We start from the raw sequence: 19,247 nt of genomic DNA, 5'->3' as shown, positions 1-19,247 counted from the left end.
GACCAGAAAAACTTAGAGAATTATCACTGACAGTGGTCTCTTAAGAAATGGGAAATCCCAGGTGAAACATACCCCACTGAACACAGATGACAGCCCTGAAACAGTATTTGCCAGTGCTGAAGTGGGAAAGAGTGGAGCTTGGACAGGCGGGGAAGAGAAGTAATCACCATCACCTCAGTTTTGTCAGGCTGCCTGTCTTTTCCAGCATTTCCCTGTCCTCACAAGTGTTTGAAAACAAAACCTCTGAAAAGGAGGTTTTTTCGCACTGGCAGTCTGTCCTGCTTATCATAAAAACCAGAGTCCCTCTTGCTAGCAAGGATGTTGACTCTGATCCAAATGCCAGAAATGCTGATGGTAACCAAAGTAACAGCCTTCAGGTAGGTCTTGAACAGTTCTCAGCACACAATGGATACCCAAATGGCTACATGACTGATGCATACCTGCTCTACCTGACCAAAGGAGTAACTACTAAAGACTGATTTCTAAAGCCCCTAGAAATATCAAGTAATGGCACTGTTGAAAACAGCTGAGTCCCCCTGATTGCTAACAGAAGAAAAAAATGTTGCTGATGCTTCCTTACACACTTTCTAGCTCCAACCATCTTCTGCCTTTATAGTGCAATATGAGTTCCAACGGACTGCTATCCAGGAGATTCTGCAACATCTGTCAAGGGGCAAATGGTAGAGGGGTGAGACTGTTCCCCATGAAAGCAAATCTTGGCAACAGCTTTTCTCCAAAGCTGTTCGTGCTAATATTAGCATCCCCTGTAAGGTAGATCATTTTTCTTTTACCTAAAAGCACAGAATAAATTCTGATTCAGAATAAATTTGGATTTTAGTTAAGCCAAGGGGCCATAACTTTACAAATGCTGAATGATCAAACTGAACTATCAAGTAGCTATCCTCAGTAAAAAAAAAAACAAAACAAACCAAATGACAGCGCTCATCAGAAGCTTAGCAGAGTAACAGCCTCCAAGGTAAAGTCTACTGTGGTAGTCCCTGAAAGGGGGTCTGGAAAACCTAAGTGCTAACAACAGAGGCAACAGAGGAGGGAGGAACTAATGCTCCATGAAGATCATGGAGAGCAGAAATGATCACATCTCAAAGCTTTAATCAATTGTTAAAAAATCACAATTAGACCCTTTTAGTGACATCCTATGCTGTCTGCCTACTAAGGAGCTTCTTGCCTTTTGATATATATTTTTTTAAAAATCATACTGTTTGGCATCAGTGAATTGCACATAAAAACAATAATACATATAATCAATGCCAACAAAGGATTTTGCTCAACAGAATCACTGGCTTTTCCCTTTTTCAGATTTAAAGGTCCTTTAGAAACAAAAAAGTGACCAAAACAAGAAGGCACAAGGTAAGTTAAAAACCAAAACAAATCCACAGCATCCTAAAGGCCAGGCCCATTACCTGTAATAGTAGCAAGTCATTCAGAGTCCTTCTGAAAAGCTGGCAAGCAAGACTGAGGCTATGAATTTCAGATGATGTGAAAACAGTAAATGCTTGTAGTGGTATTGTTTATAAAGTATGACAATGCTCATACTTCATACTGCACTTCATTCTCATCTTTTTCCTAATCCTCAGTGCATTATTTGGGCAGCATACCATGCTTACACCTGGGCAAATGTCTCAGCACATGGAATTCAACAGTAGTATCAGGCAGCAGGGACAAAAAAGGATCAGCAGCCTGGTGACTGTAACATAATGCTAGAAGGGACTGAAGTAAGAGCAATACTGGAGTAGAGATACCAAAGTTGGTTTGGAAGCTGGAGGGGAAGAGGTGCCTGGGCAGAGGTTCCCCGGCAGCCCATGGTGAGACAACAGCTGCTCCATGCAGCCCATGGAGGAGCAACCCATGAATGACCCCAGTGGAGAAGATATGGACCTGCAGCCACGAAGGACCCTGCACCAGGGGAGGTGACTGTTCCTGAAGCAGGCCATGACTCTGTGGGCAGTCCAGGATGAGCAGTCTGTTCCTGAGGGACTGCACCTGCTGGGAGGGACTCATGTTGGAGGGGTTCGTGAAGGACTCTCCCATGAGAGGTACCCCATGTTGGAACAGGGGAAGGCTGTGAGGAGTCCTCCCCGTGAGGAGGAAAGAGCAGCAGAAAACAACGTGTGACAAACTGACCGTAAACCTCATTCCCCATCCTACTGTGCCACTGGAGGTGAGAAAGTACAGAAATTGGGAGCAAAAGAATTTGGGCACAGGAAGAAGGAAGGCATGGGGTAAGGTAAGGTGTTTAAGCTCTGTTTTTTGTTTTATCTATGTCCTGTTTTGATTTGATAAGTGATAAATTAAATTACTTTTTATTTCCGAGTAGTGTCTGTTCTGCCCATGACCATAATTGGTGAGTGAATCTTCCCTGGCCTTGTCTTGGTTCAGGAGTTTTTATTTGGATTTTCTCCTCCCCATCCCATGATGGGGGGAGAGGGGAGTGAGCAGACACGTGGTGCTTGGCTGCTGCCTGGGACTAAACCACAACAGTACATTAGGGATATGAAACTTTACCCCATATGATCCTTCCACATTCCAAATAAAAAAAGGAGACTTTCTACCAATTTCAGCAGAGCATTCCCCACCCCACTTGGGATTGAGGGGTATCACTGTGTCTTTTTTCAGGAAACAACTTTGTGTCAATAATCCTGCTTTGAGAATGACAAGAATTACGACCAACCTTCTCAGAGCCCTGTGTCCTAACAAAGAGCACCTTAGCCACATTAACTCAAGCAGGACCCAGCTGAAGAAAACTTTGCTCTGAAAAATGTCAAGGCTGGATGTAGTACTGTTTCCATAAAATAGAGCCTGGGAGTATTCTTTAAAGATGTAGCAAAATAAAAGGAAAGTAATTATAAACTCACAGAAGCAATGAAGAAATTTTACAGAAAAACAAATGCCATTTTGAGTCAGCAATGACCTTGAATTCTGACTACAGAAAGGGGAAGAGTGGGGCTGCGTTTTGGAAAGTGCAACATGGAGAAGGGTTATCCCCTGACTAAGCATCATTGACCAGAGCAGTTATATGTAGTATGTGTCTTCTTAAGAATAGGATGAAAACATAACCTTTGGAGCATCTTCAGATAAAAAGAAAAGGCTTGCAATGTCCAACTGAAAAGGCTTATAAAAAAAGACCAAAATAGAAAAAAATTCTCCACCTGTGTCCATCTGCTAAAGACACAAAATCTGCTCACTGATCTTTGCTTTCATCCCACTCCCCAACCACATCCTGAAAAGTCTCTGAATTTAGCTTTCACATTGTCAACGTTTTTCAAAAAAACAGTTATCTTGTAGATGGAAAAGATGTGCAGATCAAAAGGTGATAAATAGTGATTATCCGAGCCCTCTTTGCTTGTGCTATGTTCTGAAATAAATCTAGGAATGCTCTTATTTATACTTAGAGGATCTGAAGCTCAACACATCCTTATGAGTGACAGGAGATAACACAGTTCTGGTAAAAGGACAAAGACAAAACATGTTGCTTGGTGCAAGTTAGGCTCCTTGCCCTTACCTCCCCTCTCCAAACAGGCACACTGAAATACTCCTGCTAAGAAATCTGGTCAGGGGGCAACATACACAAAACCAAAGCCAGGCAAGGGTGAGAACAACATCACAGGTTGCAGTTCACAGTAAGCTCAGCCTCAAAGATTGGGTCAGCCTCTGAAATTCTAGAATTTTTTAAATAAAAAGCTTTAAGAAGGTACCATCGTGGCTCCCCAGGTTGTACAGAACTGGACTAGTATGTATTCTAAGCCTGTGGAAAACATTGTTATTCTAAAGGAAAAATAAAAATAAAAAAACACCCACACCTTACATCCCTTCTTAGAATCCCAGCTCAGCTGAAATCACCTGCTGGTTCTCACCTTGCAGAAAATGCAGCCAAGTATAATGACCACGTGTAACAACCACAAACCAAACAAAATAATGAAATCTGTCCATGCCTAGGCAGTTGCAGAATTAGAATAAATTACTTAAAATTACTTACTGGCCGGACTTCACCAGTAGTGTTGGTATACTGACGGGCCAGACCAAAGTCTAACATGTAGCACTTCCTGTATGTTGAAGGTAAGCGACCCATGGCAAAATTGGACTAGTCAGAGAAATAAAGACAAAAAAAATCAATTTGATACTAGCAACTTGGTTAAGAGTGGCCATTTATTAACAAAACTTTGTCATATAGCCCTGCATGCCTCTGGTGGAAACATGTCAAAGAGAAGAATTTCAAGATGCATCTTTAAACATCATGATTAGAGAATCATGGCCATGTTATGCGGTTCACTTTGCCTATGAGTGACTGTGAAGTCTCTAAATAACTAAAATTCACATTAGCTTAGCTATATTTCAGATGCTATGAGAAAGAGATACACTTAACACCACTAGCTCTGCAGTAAGAGCTCTATCACTTGCATAATAGGCTGGAGTTATTGTAGACAAATGCTTCTGTTCATGGTTCAGCTGCTGTCATGCATTCTGTACTAACTCCCAGAATCTCCACACACTATTGCATTACCCAAATTTATCTGAAAATTCAGATATCTAAAAAGCTACTCAGTTTGATTCTTAGTAAATAAACTGACAACAAGCAAACGGACCAACTCTCATTTAATGCCCATCTTAAAGTATCATCCTTTACCATAACGGATGGCTACTAAGTGGTTTGTGGGCAGTCACATCAGTGACTGATTTTCAGCTGAATTCAATCAACAAAAACCAGCTGATTTTAAAAGCAGCAAATTATTTTTATGGAAGGAAGTTGGTGTAGCAACAAGTGTTGAGATCAAGCAGTGAGGAGCTGCAGGGAAAAGACTGTTTCCTACAGAGAGAGTTGGAATTATTGTGCCTTTCCTAGGCTGATGACCAACACCAGGGCTGTGTTTGTAACACTGGAAACCGTGCTCCAGTTTTTTTTGCAATTGCTCAGGATAGATTAAAGAGGATTATTTAGCTAAGTCCAGTACATGGAACAGCATTCACTCAAGTAATAGGTCATAGAGCAAGACATTCTTTCTGAACCCCTTTTATATTAATAATTGGTTTGACTCCAAATGATTGTTCAAAATTAGATTGCTCCATCATGTGACCTAGACTGGTATGACTGACAGCTATTAACCCACCATGGAGCAGCCCCTGCTGATAAAAACTAGTTTGCTATGCCGTTAAAGGAATAATTCTATATTACTATTCTGTACTTGCAGAAAATAGGTTTGCAAAACAACATACAGGCTTGATATCACGATGTAGGAATCCCACAGAGTGAATGGCTTCTATTGATTCCAGAATCTGTTTGCCTAATCGCAGCGTTGTGCTCAGCGTGAATGTCCCTCGAGGCTGACTCCTTCTGAGATCTGCCAGATTTCGGCCCTGAAACAATCAATAAAACACTTAAACCATCACACTAAAACACGGTATGTCACAGATGTAAGTTCTAAAATGCATCCCCCCAAAAAGCAGAAATGCTAATCAGACAGGTGCTTGCCTTATGTCTGGTTTATTTTTTGAATATGAAGTTCCAGTACTTAATTTTAACACTTAAGTGATGTATTTACAATAAGAAGATACCAGACCATCATCTTAGGAAATCTCCTGAAATACTATTTGGGATACAGGCACAGCATGGACAGCAATAGCCTGAGACTGTATGAGCCCAGCATCTCCTTCCTGTTAAACCCAGACTATACAGAAGCTGATTTAAGAACAACCTTGGACTGTTCTCAGAGCCATCTAAAGATTAAAGCAGCACAAATATGATATGCAGGTCACGACACCCCTATCTACTACAGCTTACAGCAGTGGTTCCATCAGAAACACTCCCACAACTGTCTGGCCCAAGTTCAAGTCTGTATTGTTGTGCCAGTGCTACAGCTGGGAAAGTTGTTTATCAAGGAATCGGTCCCAAGATGTGGGGAGAGGTTTTTGAGCTTTCCCATCTCAGTTTTGTCTATACAAATCTACAAATCTTAACATGTAAAGAGAAAGGTATTTAAATGAATATATTCTATGGCAGAATATCCATTTAATCTTTAGAATTAATGCATAGATCAAAAATATAAGGAGTAGGAGTCCACTGATTCAGAGAACATGCACCAAGATCAAAAGTTATACATGCTGATTGCCACGATAGGATCTCTTGATTCTGTTTCTACATACATACTTAAAATACAAGCCCAGATGTAGTCAAACAAAATTCACAACTGATGATATATACGAGATACCAAACATTTGATGTGACAACACAGATTGCTCTTCAAACTGGTGAAATGCCATGTGTTCATCTGCCCAATTCCAGTTCTAATGTCATTTAAAGACATTAAATGGTCAAATGCAACTGGCTCTTTTGGTGAGTAACTAATATCCCTGATTGGTTTGATCCACGTTTCACTTCCGGGGTCTGGTTCCTTGAACAACCACACTGATAAAGGTCAGCTAGCAGAGATAAAGCAAAAGCACAGTGACTGGCTCAGGTTTGTTCCTCAGCAAGTAAGACTAAGCTACTTCTCTAATGTTTATCTTTTTAAATTTATGTGACAGTTTCCTAGAGGCAGCACAGATTTGTCATCACTATCCTGAAAGACCTGAGTTACTGAACTGACAGCAGATGCTCTTTTCCATTATAGGCTGTTCCTTGGACTAACTCTTACCCAAGGGCAACAGGGAAAGGTGGATTTTTTCCAAAGCCACTCACTAAAATGTGCCACAATTTTCCCCAGCTAGTTTGGGAGACAGTCTCAGGCACCTGCTCTACTGAAACAACCCAGAGTGTATCAATGTCCAATACTGCCCCCAGGAAAAGAGAGAAAATGAGCATTATTTTCCAAATAGAAGCTATCAGGCTAGTCTGGCTAAGAAACAGAGCAGAGGCAATGAGTTGCAAAGCTTAGAGTGGAAGCCTCAGTCCCAGTGACTGAAGAGAAAGGGAGACTTCCAGTACCCATCAGTCAGCAGGACACATGATAAGCCACGTCTCAGCAAACCTTGATGTTGGAAGGAGAATTTTAGCCTGAAGACTGATGGTGCAAAACTAACTAATGCTTTAAGGATGAAAATATTAATTTGCAAACAATGAAATTCTTTTTAGCCCTGCCTACTCTATGAGCTTATCTACATAGCCAAGTACAGGTTAGAAAGTATGTGATTCTGTCCAGCAAAGTTTTTTGTTAAGGACAGGTTCTGAGGGGTAGAAGCCTTGTTCTATGAGCTCCAGATTAACCCTTTCAAGAATCATATCCACACTGACACTGTAGCAGGAGCAATAGCCAGAGCTCATTAGATAGCAAAAGTTTTTTTTATATCTGTAACAGCAGCTGGGCTGTCAACAATGTGTAAAAGGCAGACCCAAGAACCACAAATTTAATAGTTTTATACATTGGCCTTGCAAAATAGAACTATACTTCAAAATAATAGGTAGTTCATTTTAAAGAAGTACTGGGGTCTGCTTGGGTCATTTTTATTTCATGCACCATATGCCAACTAAAAAAAAAACTTCCAGTTTATGCAGCAGTTCACTTCTCATTACTTAGTGCTTCAACTTCCTCACTTTCCTACAGCATGTTCTATCATCCAAATTATACATAAAGAAACATGACATAGGCTGTAAGCTCTTCAAGGGATGGGTGGGATTGTATAATCACACAGGCAGCAAGAAAGATAAGACAAGTTCCCTGTAAACTCTTAAGTCAGGAGCTAAAACAGGCCAGCTTCCAAGGTAACTGTATCAGAAAGAAGCACCTTTAGTTTTAAATTACTCCCCTGGAACAAGGGAAAATCTCCTTTTCCTTAAGTCTGTCTTTCATGTGTTTTTGACTCAGTGATCTCTTCCCACTTGCTTCCCTCCAACTCTTTCTCCTGTGACTGCAGCTGTAGAATAAAGCTGCTTTGTGAGAAAGAAAGCAGTTCTCATGACAGTGCCCCCATATTTGGTTGTCTGAAGATCTAACTATGTATGTTTACTTGGTCAAGTTTCATGCTGAAGCATGCAGAGGTCCATTCAGCTCCTGTTTTACTGTGGCTTTTGTAAGACATCCATGTATGACTTCAGTTATCTAGCTCTGATAGGAGTAACTAGCTGTCTAGCAGTACAGCCACCATGTGCTAGCTACCCAAGTATTTACCCATATTGACTTACTATCAGCAGTGTTCAAACAAGAAAAAACACTTTAAAAGCAGAAGTCAAGCTGTTGGTGAGCTTAGTAGAGACAGGGGAGCCAAAGATCCCTCCTTCTCATCAAGAAGAGTGTGCTGCTGCTATGAGAACACTGGTTCCCACTGCACTCTCAGCTCTAAGACATATTTTGAGCACTGCATCACAGAGCTCAGCAGAAGACATGTCAAACAGCCATGACTGCTGCATGATACTGTGGGTAGCTCCTGGAAGAAATCTGAATTGAGTGTTTTCCCCAGATAACTGACAGAAAGCCATCCTGAACAGAGAAGCAGATCTATGAAACATCTTAGTGCATCCTGACAACTGGAGCTATCCCAAGGGATATCACAGCAACACCGCCCCTTCTCACTGTCTCCCATTCCTCCCACTTTCTATCTACAATAAAGTCTCTACACCAGTGCTTGGCCTTTTTCTCTCATTGTAAATCCGTCCCTGTGATGCCATCTCCGTGGAACAGGGGGAAAAGGGGAAGCACAGAACTCACCTGAAGTTGCATAACCACATAATTAAATTTTTCATTCCTTCCACAGCCAATAAATCTGCAAACATGATCCTTCCCTGAAAAGAAACAGAAACATAGAGCATGGAACATAAGATAACAACCCTGGGATCAAGATTTTTAGACAAATGGTTTCTGGTTGAGGGTTTGTAGCTGTAAGTGGCATCAGGCACGGAGTTTGGCAGAACAGGCTGATTTTGTTTCTGCTTCTCAAACCCATAGCTCAGGAGAATTCTGACATTCAATAAGAAAACTGCCTGTGAAACAGCCATGAGTAGAATCAGTGTCACGGGTCCTTGAATTCTCAAACTGACACAGGGCACAAGTGAAAATGTGACAGACTGCAGTTTATGCCACCACCGTGTTCATGCAACACCACCACAGCCACCATCATCCCTGAACAAGCCATGGGTAGCACACGACCACACGGTTTCGTGGGTTCACTAGGGGCACAATTAAGCAGCACCAACTTTACTCAGTAAATGCTGACTTTTACACAGCACTACTCACTACACTTGGCTACTAATGCCTATACACCAGTGCTTGCAGCATGGAGAATAAACAGGAGGAATTAGAGATCTGTGTGTGCTCAAAGGGCTATTATCTGATGGCAATGATGGAGATAAGATAAGGTGGGACAGCTCATATGAGTGAAGTGCTCTTATGGATGGCTATGTCCTTTTTTAGGACTCTTCAGCTGCTGGCCACCCTTCTTTTGATGCAGCGCAGGATGTGGTTGGCTTTCTGGGCTGCAACAAAAAGGAAGGCATAGAAGGATACCAGGAGACCTGCATGGATGAAAAAGGGACTTCTAGACACACTCTGATGCAAAACACAGTCTACAGAGGGTGGGAGCAAGGGCAGGTAGCCTGGGGTAAGTACAAAGAAGTTGTCCAAGCAGCTTGTGAGACTCCAACTGGAGTACTGTGTCCAGTTCTGGAGCCTCCAGCACAGGAAGAACAGTTTTTTTGAGCAAGTCCAGAGGAGGGCCATGAAGATGATCTTAGGGCTGAAGCATCTCTCCTGTGAAGTCAGGCTGAGAGACTTCATGTTGTTCAGCCTCAAGAAGAAGGCTGAAGAGAAGGCTCCAAGAAGGCGTTATAACAGCCTTCCAGTACCTGAAAAGGGACTATAAGAAAGCTGGAGAGGGACTTTTTGTAGGGGCATGTAGTGATATGATGAGGGAGAATGGCTTTAAACTGGAAGAGTAGATTCAACTTAGATATTAGGAAGAAATTCTTTATGATGAGCATGGTGAGACAGTGGCACAGGGTGCCCAGAGAAGTTGTTCAAGGAGAATCTGGATGGGACTTTGAGCAACCTGCTGTACTGGGAGGTGTTTCTGTCCATATGCAGGGGGTTGAAACTAGGTATCTTTAAGGTCCCTTCCAAACCAAACCATTCTATGATTCTATGATTAGCATTGCTTACCCTAGAATAGCTAAACTAATACTACTTTAACAGGGACAAATCCTGATTTTAACAGTCAAACATCTGGAGAAGAAAGATGATTATAGAAAAACTCAACAGAAACACTGAAGCAATTTCATAAAAAAAGAAGGAAATAAACGCAAGCAATTTCATGCCAAGTTTTGGCATAGTGTTAGAAGCATACACTACATCTATTCAGGCAAAATCAAAACCAACAGCCACCCTGTAACACTCAGCTAGGTCTCTAAGTTCATTCTCCGTAGCACAAAAGTGCTGCTGCAACATCTACATTACATTGTGTGGTACTAGGCAGGACCTATCTTAAGTAAGAAAAAAAATTACCATTGCATAGTTTTCCCCTGTATTTCTTTGTAGCACTTGGTCAATGGTGATTTTAATTAGTTGTTAAACCAAAACTCACTGGTTTATGCTTTCCAGTTTTAAATCAAAAAAGGAAGAACATGGACAGTAATCAATAACTGCGCTGCCTGTAACCCACTATTCCTCTCATTCTGTGCACCATAGAACTGGGGCATGAAAAACTGTTGTGGACAGCAAGATGTGAGAGACTACAGACTTGGAGGACAGCAGGAGACAAAGAAGCAGCTTTCTCTATGAAGAATCAGAGTTTTCACCAGAGCAACTCATACAGCAGTGGAGTATGGAGTTCCATGCCAGTACTTGGTAAGAGCATAAAAAATCTGCCTTCTAGGGCCCAGCAGCATCACCCAGCAAAACACCCACACTCTCTTTCCTGCCACAAGGAGATAACAGAACTGCTGGTATCCAGAACTGGAGGGACAGAGGCCTTGACTACCCCTTACTCCCTTTGGAAGAATAGGCTTAAAATAAAGCAGACAACCAATAAGAGTATCCACCTACATCTGGTTAGATAAGCAGGAATGTTACATGGCTGCAGTTCCTTCAAGTCTGCCACAGACTTAAGGACATTGTCCAATTTCAGGACTGAGTGTGTAAGACCATGCTGAAACCATCAAGGAATGTCACAAACCATCATATTTCATGAAAAGACATTCAGAGGTTAGGAAAGTACCCTCTTCAGTACACATCTGGAGAGCCTGCATTCAGTTCCTTGATCCTTTTCTCACGTACCAAGCCCCCGTCCTGCATGTGCCCATGAGTACTGGGTGCCACTGGTTTCCTGTTATCTGCAAATTAATTTCAGTTTCAGGTTTGATTTTGACATACAGGTTTTCAGTTTTCTGAGGGAACTCCTTGAGTTACTGACTGGATGTAGCATATGTTTTGGCCTGGGCATTATCAAGAAGGAACCATCAGCATGTCCCAACTGTCCTACACATCTGCCATGGGTCTTGATATGCATGCCTATGCTGTCTGCCAATGTGAAAACAGCCTCAAAGCCAGAACTGTGGCAATAAATTCAACATACCTGAATAACCTCAGAAAGAACCATGTTTGTTTAGGAGCTTATGATACCTGTATGCTTCAGCTAACTGGCAGTCTACATGGGTCTCTGACAGGATGACGAGCTAGGCCAGGTCCACATTCATCCCCAACCTCACTCCTTTAAGTCCATACAGATTCACACACACCAGCCTGGCTTACTCACAGACACAATGTGAGTCTCATTTTGCTTTGTTTTGCCTGTCAGAGCAGCAGGAGATGAATGTTGAGGCAACAGCCAAAACAATTACTTTTTCTACTGGCAACAACAGCTACTATGTAAGTAAAAAGGGTAAATGACTCCAATATTTACTTGCTTTTTTTTTTTTTTTTAATCGTGGCAAAAAAATTATGTGCAGGATGCCATGTGCTTTTTATTGACATAAAACTACAGAGAGGAACACTAAAAAACAATCCTCTGACAGGAAGAACCTGGCTACCTAAATTAATCATTACTGCAAAACAAGAGTGGTAGTGCCCAATACACTTGATCGTGACTTAAGATACATTCCTGCTAATTCGGCACTGCCTCTTTGGATTTTGAATTTATGCCCAAGATTATGGTTTTTTAATCAGTTTTGTCATATTATTGTTTTTCTGGATCACAAAATTTTACAGAAAGAAAAAGCATTTAAGTCTTTACTGTATTTTCAAAATGTATCCACATTTAGGCTGACAATATGTTTTTGCTTACTATAATTTTTGAAAACAATGAACTGACTGACAGCTCTTGATGACCCAGACCCCAAAACTGACTTGACTTCATATTAAAGTCCAGCCTAAAATAGGCTCCTACCTGACCTGTTGGTACTGTGAACTTAAACTCTTCCTGAAACAGCTCTTGCATGCACTACTCTGCAACACAAGCAACTCCAGGAAATGAAGAAAAGGGAGGAGGAAAGATTGTGCCAATTCCTGCATGAAACAGAAGGAATACAACTGTAGAAAAAGCAGGCCACATTTAGAGGTGGTGTATGTACAGCCAGCAGATTATATATACAGGGTAAAAGCTTGCAGCATTATCCCCTCTGGCTTTCTGAGGCTTTTACTCATTTTTCAACTAAAGGAGTCGCCATGTTAACAACAGTTTGCTCTCTTGGAGGAGTTGATGACATGCTGAAGTAGCAGATGGAAGCTGACAATCAGGCATGACTTCAGCATTCCTGCAGATCAGTCCTGAGACTGATCAGAATTACGATGCCCACAAGAACAGTCGTGTTAATAACCTCCTGTATGGCCCAGGATGATGGGATGGCTGTATTTTTCTTTATGAATGAAGGAAATAGCCCTCTTCCCTTACACAGACCCTCCTCAAGCACAAAGATCATGGCACAGAGAGCAGCAAAGCATAGTTAAACCCAGAAATGTAAGAAAAGGGGGAGAAAAAGTTTTTTCAAGCTATATTTATTATGGGGAGCCTCACAAGTACTTTACTGCATTAGCTGCCAGATCACACTTGCTCCTTGGCTCGACTGCTCCAGTTAACAGCCACTCCAATATTACAGAAGATCACAAGCTACAACTGTTATTGGCTTAGTACTAAAACAAAGCAGTTGCTTTTCAACAAAGTAGAGGAACAGAGAGATTATAAAGTTTTGGCCTGTTAACTAACTGACATAGGTTGGAGGAATGAATTAGCCTGATATTCATAAACACTGACCAAAGGAAAATTTCAGTGAATAGGTGTTTTATTTTGTTTCACATGCATTCACTTTTCCAAGCATTCAGTTAAGGCAATGTTTTAGTTGCCTTTAATGTTCATGCACAGAAAAATACTCTTTCTACTGCTAAAATGAACATAATAATCTCCCATATAATATTGGGTAAGAAATACAAACATTTCCGTTACTGAAATAATTTTCACCATTCCTGTTCTGAAGGAACTTTAAAATTACAGCCAGTAATGATCTCTTCACATATAAAAATAATTTCAAATATCTGGAAAACCCTTTCACTTAGAATAGATCCTTGTAAAGATAGGTTTAAAAATCCCATGTTAACACTTAAAAGCTCCTATTACATGAAAAATATTCATTTCACAGCACGTAAAAACTTATGATCCTTTTTTGAGTTTATTTTTCCACATAAATTAAGCTTTTTTGTTTGTTTTTGTAACAGACTCCTGCATTTTCACCTACAGGAAACAAATGATCTCCATTCTCCCAAAAGGACTTCAATAATTTAATCTTTTACATTTATGCTAAAATTATTTTGTGATTCAGTTCCATAGATGAGATGTCTACTTGCTAACAGTCCACTCTAAACACTGAAGAAATTTGTATTGCATAGATCACCAGAATTCTCATGGCAATTACTATTACTCTAATAACTGTTACCTTACCAATTCTTTTATTTCCTTGGCAATACAAGACCAACACTGACATAACAGCACAAGTCCTGAGTGCCAAGAAGATGGAGCCTGACTTTTCTTAGAAATACAGAGAGGCAGTGGACACAAGCTGCACCATGAGAAACATCCATTAGGTGCCATTTCTTTTTTACCACCAGTGTTAAAAAAGGGGCCCAGAAAGGCTGTGCAATCTCCATCTTCAGAGATCATTCAAAGCTTCACTGGAAAAATCCCAGAGCATCCAGATCTATTTCTTTGTGCCTGGATCGGGCGACGGTAATAGAGACCTACAGAGGTGCCCCCTTGCCAGCCTAAATTATCCTCTAGATGTATCAGTGTCAAACACTATTTCTTCCCTGTGGCCTGACTCCCATGTCAGCAATGACCTCTCTAATCACAAACTCAGCTGAGTTCCAGAATCACCCGTCAAGTTTCTTTTTATTCAGGTAATACCTGAAGTATCCAAACCCATGGTATACTGCTGGCCTGCAGCTAAACCCTAAAGACAACTGCATAGGAAAAGTGCTTGATGACATAACATGCTTGATTGAGCATTTCAGGGTCTCTATTATATGCACAGTAGTGGACACCTAGCTATACACTGGCATCTGGAAAGCCACAGCAGTTTCTCAAGCTCCACATTTTAGATGTAATATATATTTTACAGCTATCCTCTTTTTTATTTACTTGTCAGCATCAGCATCAGGTTTATCAGCTTATTACAGATTTTGTATTGTGGGAATACTGAGTTAACTCCTGCACAAATATTCTAATGAAATGGAAGGTCTACCAGGACTAGAGAATGAAATGAGAGTTATTTTCATCATCTTCTGACTTTACTTGTAAATGGTGTCTGTAGGTTGGCAAAGCTGACTAGCATATAGTTTTATTTCCTTTGCACTTAGTAAGTTTCATCTCTGGCCAGACAAGGGGCCATGTCAAATTTGCTGCACACAAGGAGTTTTGAACATGAAAAAAAACAAATTCTATATTTGAAATAAGGCTTAAATAACAACACTATCCAGGAGTAATCAACTTGGATAATTCTTCTGTAATAAACAAACAAACTAATGGACATAAAAGAAAAAGCTGGTCATCACCTAACCAAACAGTAAAAGATTAAACTGCCTGACTTTGCATGGCATAATTTCCTCCTCCTTATTTCCCAAGATCGCTAAAAACTTTAAGATGACCAGATGATAACAGATCCCACACAAGTCAAAGCAGAATAGCAAAGGAGACAGAATTCAACACAGCCCCAAAATAGTTTGTTTAAAATCCTATTTCATCCATTCCATGTCCTTTCCATATCCCATGACACCATGGCTGACACAGAAAACACGTGGCCCAATGCCAGTTCATTCAAACACCCATAGGACCCTTCCACGTGGAAAAATACGGTGCTGGGCTAGAGATACATTAAGTGTTTGAATCTGTCACCCTATGATAATCTAAAATCCTATAAAGGGTAATTTACCCTGCTTTTCAGCCTTTATAAATTGTTAAGTTATATCATACTAACAAAATAGTGTAGAAACATATAAAACATGTCTACAAAAGTACAGAAACTGAATCACAGAGAGGTAAGGCATCACAGGAAAAACTCACATAAAAAAAAAAAAAAAAAAAAAAAAAAAAGGCTCGAACTGGAAAATAAGAAAAAAGCAAGAAAGATCCCTTTCCCCTTACTTTGCTGGGGAACCCTTACCTGTCTATCCCCTGGCAGTAAGGGGAACAAGCAACACAAACTTGCTTCACTATCTGCTGTAATAAAATCAGGTACTGAAAAACTACAATGCCTGTGACCAAGATGCATCTTGCACAGCTACTCAATATGCAGAAGATCTCTGCACTGCAGAGTAAAATTAATCAGAGTCCTACGCAATGAGATTGGTTACACTAAAAAGAAGGCATTTACAAAGAAAATGACACGCTGAAAAGAGTTTATGAATAACTGGTGTGAGATCAAAGACAGGGGCCTTGTAGCCACAACACCAAGGCAAAACTGTCACCACAGGAAACAGTGTTCAGCACCAGAATAATCTGGCACCAATTTTAACTGACAAACTGCTGACAATCTGATTGTTCTGCTGCTCCAAGAAGAATCCCAGCAAAGGAAACCAAATGCCAGGACCATATCCATATTTTGGGGAGCCTGTGGATGAGAGGGCATCTGAATTGCACACCCTATGAGAGATCCTTCTGCACCATCCCAGTCTCACAAGCATGCAGAGTGCTCCCAGAGAGACCTATCAAGAGGCGGGTAAGGACAGAGAAAATACATTTGAATCAAAGCATCTGCTGCTGGACCTCACACAGCCCCACCTGAGCATCTGGTTTAGCAGAGGAAAATGGTTTCCACACCCTCTTCTGCAGCAAACCAAAAGTTAGAGGAAATAATCCAATGGATTTAAACGAATACTGGTTTAGTATTTCTGCACTAAGGCTGCTGTTGGAAAGGCAGACTGGCACCAAGATAGACCAAGCCAGACACCTCAAAAGCTGTGCAATAGCTGTTCTGACAGAGCTGTTGTATTTTCATTCATCCCTTTAGAGATGGGAAACAGAGTCTGGACAGTATTTCACAGAGGCTCCTTTGCCACCTGACTGTTGCTCCACAGCAAATCCAGGGTGAGAAAAAAAGCGATGGAGAGAGCAGCCAAGTTTCTGTCTACCTGTATTCCAAGCAGGTGAAAAAGCACTAAAGATAGGGAAAAACATCTGCTTTTCTAAAAGTAACATCCTTCCTCATGTTCAGTGATGGGAAACCATCACATCTTTTCTCTCCATGATTCCAAAGAACAGGAGTCTTGCAAGTAACAATGAAAGTAAGAAAGAATTTTGCCTTTGGCAAGGACCTTAAAATCTAAACAGATAAAGGAAAAGCACTATAGAGCTAGAAAAATCATATCAAGTAAGAGCAGAACAGAATCACCCTCTAGGGCAGCCGAGGGATATCAAAGTGGCAATGATCTCATATTGCCAAGTACAAATATCACAGAATGATTTATGTTGCGAGGGACCTCTTGAGATCATGTACCACCCACCACCCTGTTCAAGCAGCCACAGCTATAACAGGTTGCCCAGGGCCTCCTCCAGTTGAGTGGAGTATCTCCAGGAATGGAGAGTCCACAACCTTTCCAGGCAACCCATGCCATTGTTTGATCACTGTCACAGGAAAAAAAGGGACCAGGGTGGCGAGGGTCACAGTAGAAAACTAAATAGTGTTTATTAAAAGGTATAGAGACTCTAGCAGAGTCATTAGCTGATTAGTTTCCTAGTTCCTCTGTGTAGACTCCTGGTGCAAAAGTGACATTGTGGAGGACCTGACCTCAACTCAGCTGTATTCCTTAACTATTCCAGAAAGTGCCTAAGTGTTGACAACAGCCTGCAGTCCAAACTGATCAGGAGCACTGAGAGCTTGAGTTGTAACCCAAATCAGGTCCTGAAGTAGGTAACAGTAAAAAACAACAATAAAAAACTCTGTTACATCTGTACTATTTAAGAGGGACTGAAATGTTCTGTTCTACCAGAGAAGTACAGAGCAATTTTAGACAACACTGTTTCCCTGCTTTTAACCCCTAAAGCCATGAACCAACTATGTCACCTCTGGAAATACCACCAAATTCCTCCATGCACCAACTGTTTGAATAATGTCTGCATCTTCCTTTCTTAAAAAGTGGTAACATAGACAATACATGATTCCTAACTCTATCAATCTTATTTCTTATTTTAACCTTATCATTTATTTCAGTAAGGCATTTGGGGATTAAACTGGAACCAAAAGCCAATCCAAACCAAAAAGCTAAATTCTTCACGTAACAGATTGATTTGCAAAAATATGGCTGAGACAATTTGTCATTCTTACATGCAGGATAGCTGAGGCATAGCCAATTCTGCTTCTGCCATCTTTTCTGCCCCTTAATATTTGGTAACTTCTTTGCCGAGGGACTTTCCTAATTCCACTCATCACCATTCTCCCTCCCCAGTTACTAGGATCATGCTCTGTACAAGTGTGGGTGTTTTTTCAAGCATTTGATATCCTCAACTATTTTCCAGAAATAAACACTGATGGCAAGTATTAGTCAAATCCTCGCACTGGATCTGATGCTAGTTCTGGTTTGATGACTTCAGGTCATGTTTTTTAAGTATTCCCTGCCCTGGATGTAACAAGTACTTACACTAGCCATTATGATAGTACTTTTTTCTTGGTATGCCAATAATTTGCCATTCTACACAGTCAGACCCCACTCAGTTCAGAGCATTTCCAAATGCAAAAAGCTAAATCCAGCCTTGCTTGCTGTCACTCCATTACTTTCAAACCTGCTCTGCTGTTCTCTGTGAGCCCTATACATCCAGGACTTTCACAGATAAGCAGCAAACCTCTTCCTAATGCCGTGGGTTGATTTCTCCTTTGTTCTGATTCTCTTTACACAGCTCAGCTACATCTGTTACAATACAGAGTATTCAAAAAGACACCTTATTAGTCCTCCTTCTAGAAGAGCTGAACTGTTGAAAACTATCTGACCTTCAAAAATAATTTACAGATATTACCTAGAGGCAAGCTGTCAAAAATATGGAGTAATTCCTATTTCACAGGACCTGCAACAGTTTCACCCTCTAATTCAATCATATCTCTGGAGATTTTGTGCAAGGGCAGAGCTACGTGCACAGACAAAGGGCCACAAGACTGTCTTGGAAGCATGAATTCTGGTAATGAGTAAACTATTCACTCCTTCATTGGAAGGTTTTTCCTCAGCCCAAGTGGAATCCTACAAAAAGGAACATCCCTTTAAAGGCATACTACACTAGATTATGTGAACTATACCCATCAACAGTACACCTTGCCTTCACAAAGAAATATATGTGCAATGTGCTTTAGCAAACAGCAGTTCCTCAAAGGTAGATTTGGAAATTCCTTGTTGTATCCTTCCCTAGCAATCATTTTTAGTAGAAGCCTTCTCACTGTTTTTTGAGTCAGGAACAACTGCAGCTCCTTTGCATCTTTTGTTGTTTAACTGTATTGCACCAGCATTGCAAAAGCTTTTGGGTCACTGGCTGGCTTCTTTCACCCTATTCTACTAGTTCACTCCTGAAAATGACTGATTTTAAATGTCAGCACAGGAAGAAGCAACTTTTGGCTCTATTTAGAGATTTATTTAAGCAAACAGAAAACAACATCATGGCATAAGGCGAGTCCTCCTTAAGTGTAATTTTTTAAGTGGAAGCAGGGTTGGACATAAGTAGAGAGGATCCCATTTTGGTTCTTCCCAGTCAATTTATAAGCTTTGCCATATTCAGCTACAGAAATGGATGGTGCCAGGGCTGACTGCCACATCCAAACTAATTTAAAGCTGTTAGGGAAAATTAAG

General features: G+C 40.9%; 1 protein-coding gene across 2 annotated transcripts in view; it reads right to left on the bottom strand.

Moving 5' to 3' along the window:
• The window catches only part of TTBK1 (tau tubulin kinase 1), a 110,473-nt gene that overhangs the window by 63,639 nt on the left and 27,587 nt on the right, over positions 1-19,247 (bottom strand). For both annotated transcript variants that reach the window (XM_071739940.1, XM_071739938.1), the window contains exons 4-6: positions 8,655-8,728; positions 5,230-5,370; positions 3,995-4,099 (exon numbers count right to left, since the gene is read on the bottom strand). In XM_071739940.1, the coding sequence (XP_071596041.1) occupies positions 3,995-4,099; positions 5,230-5,370; positions 8,655-8,728 (320 nt within the window). The remainder of the gene's footprint in view (positions 1-3,994; positions 4,100-5,229; positions 5,371-8,654; positions 8,729-19,247) is intronic.

This window comes from Heliangelus exortis, chromosome 3 (genome assembly GCF_036169615.1).
Source record: "Heliangelus exortis chromosome 3, bHelExo1.hap1, whole genome shotgun sequence".
NCBI classification, from domain to species: Eukaryota; Metazoa; Chordata; class Aves; order Apodiformes; family Trochilidae; genus Heliangelus; species Heliangelus exortis.
This window is presented reverse-complemented; position numbering and strand designations above follow the sequence as displayed.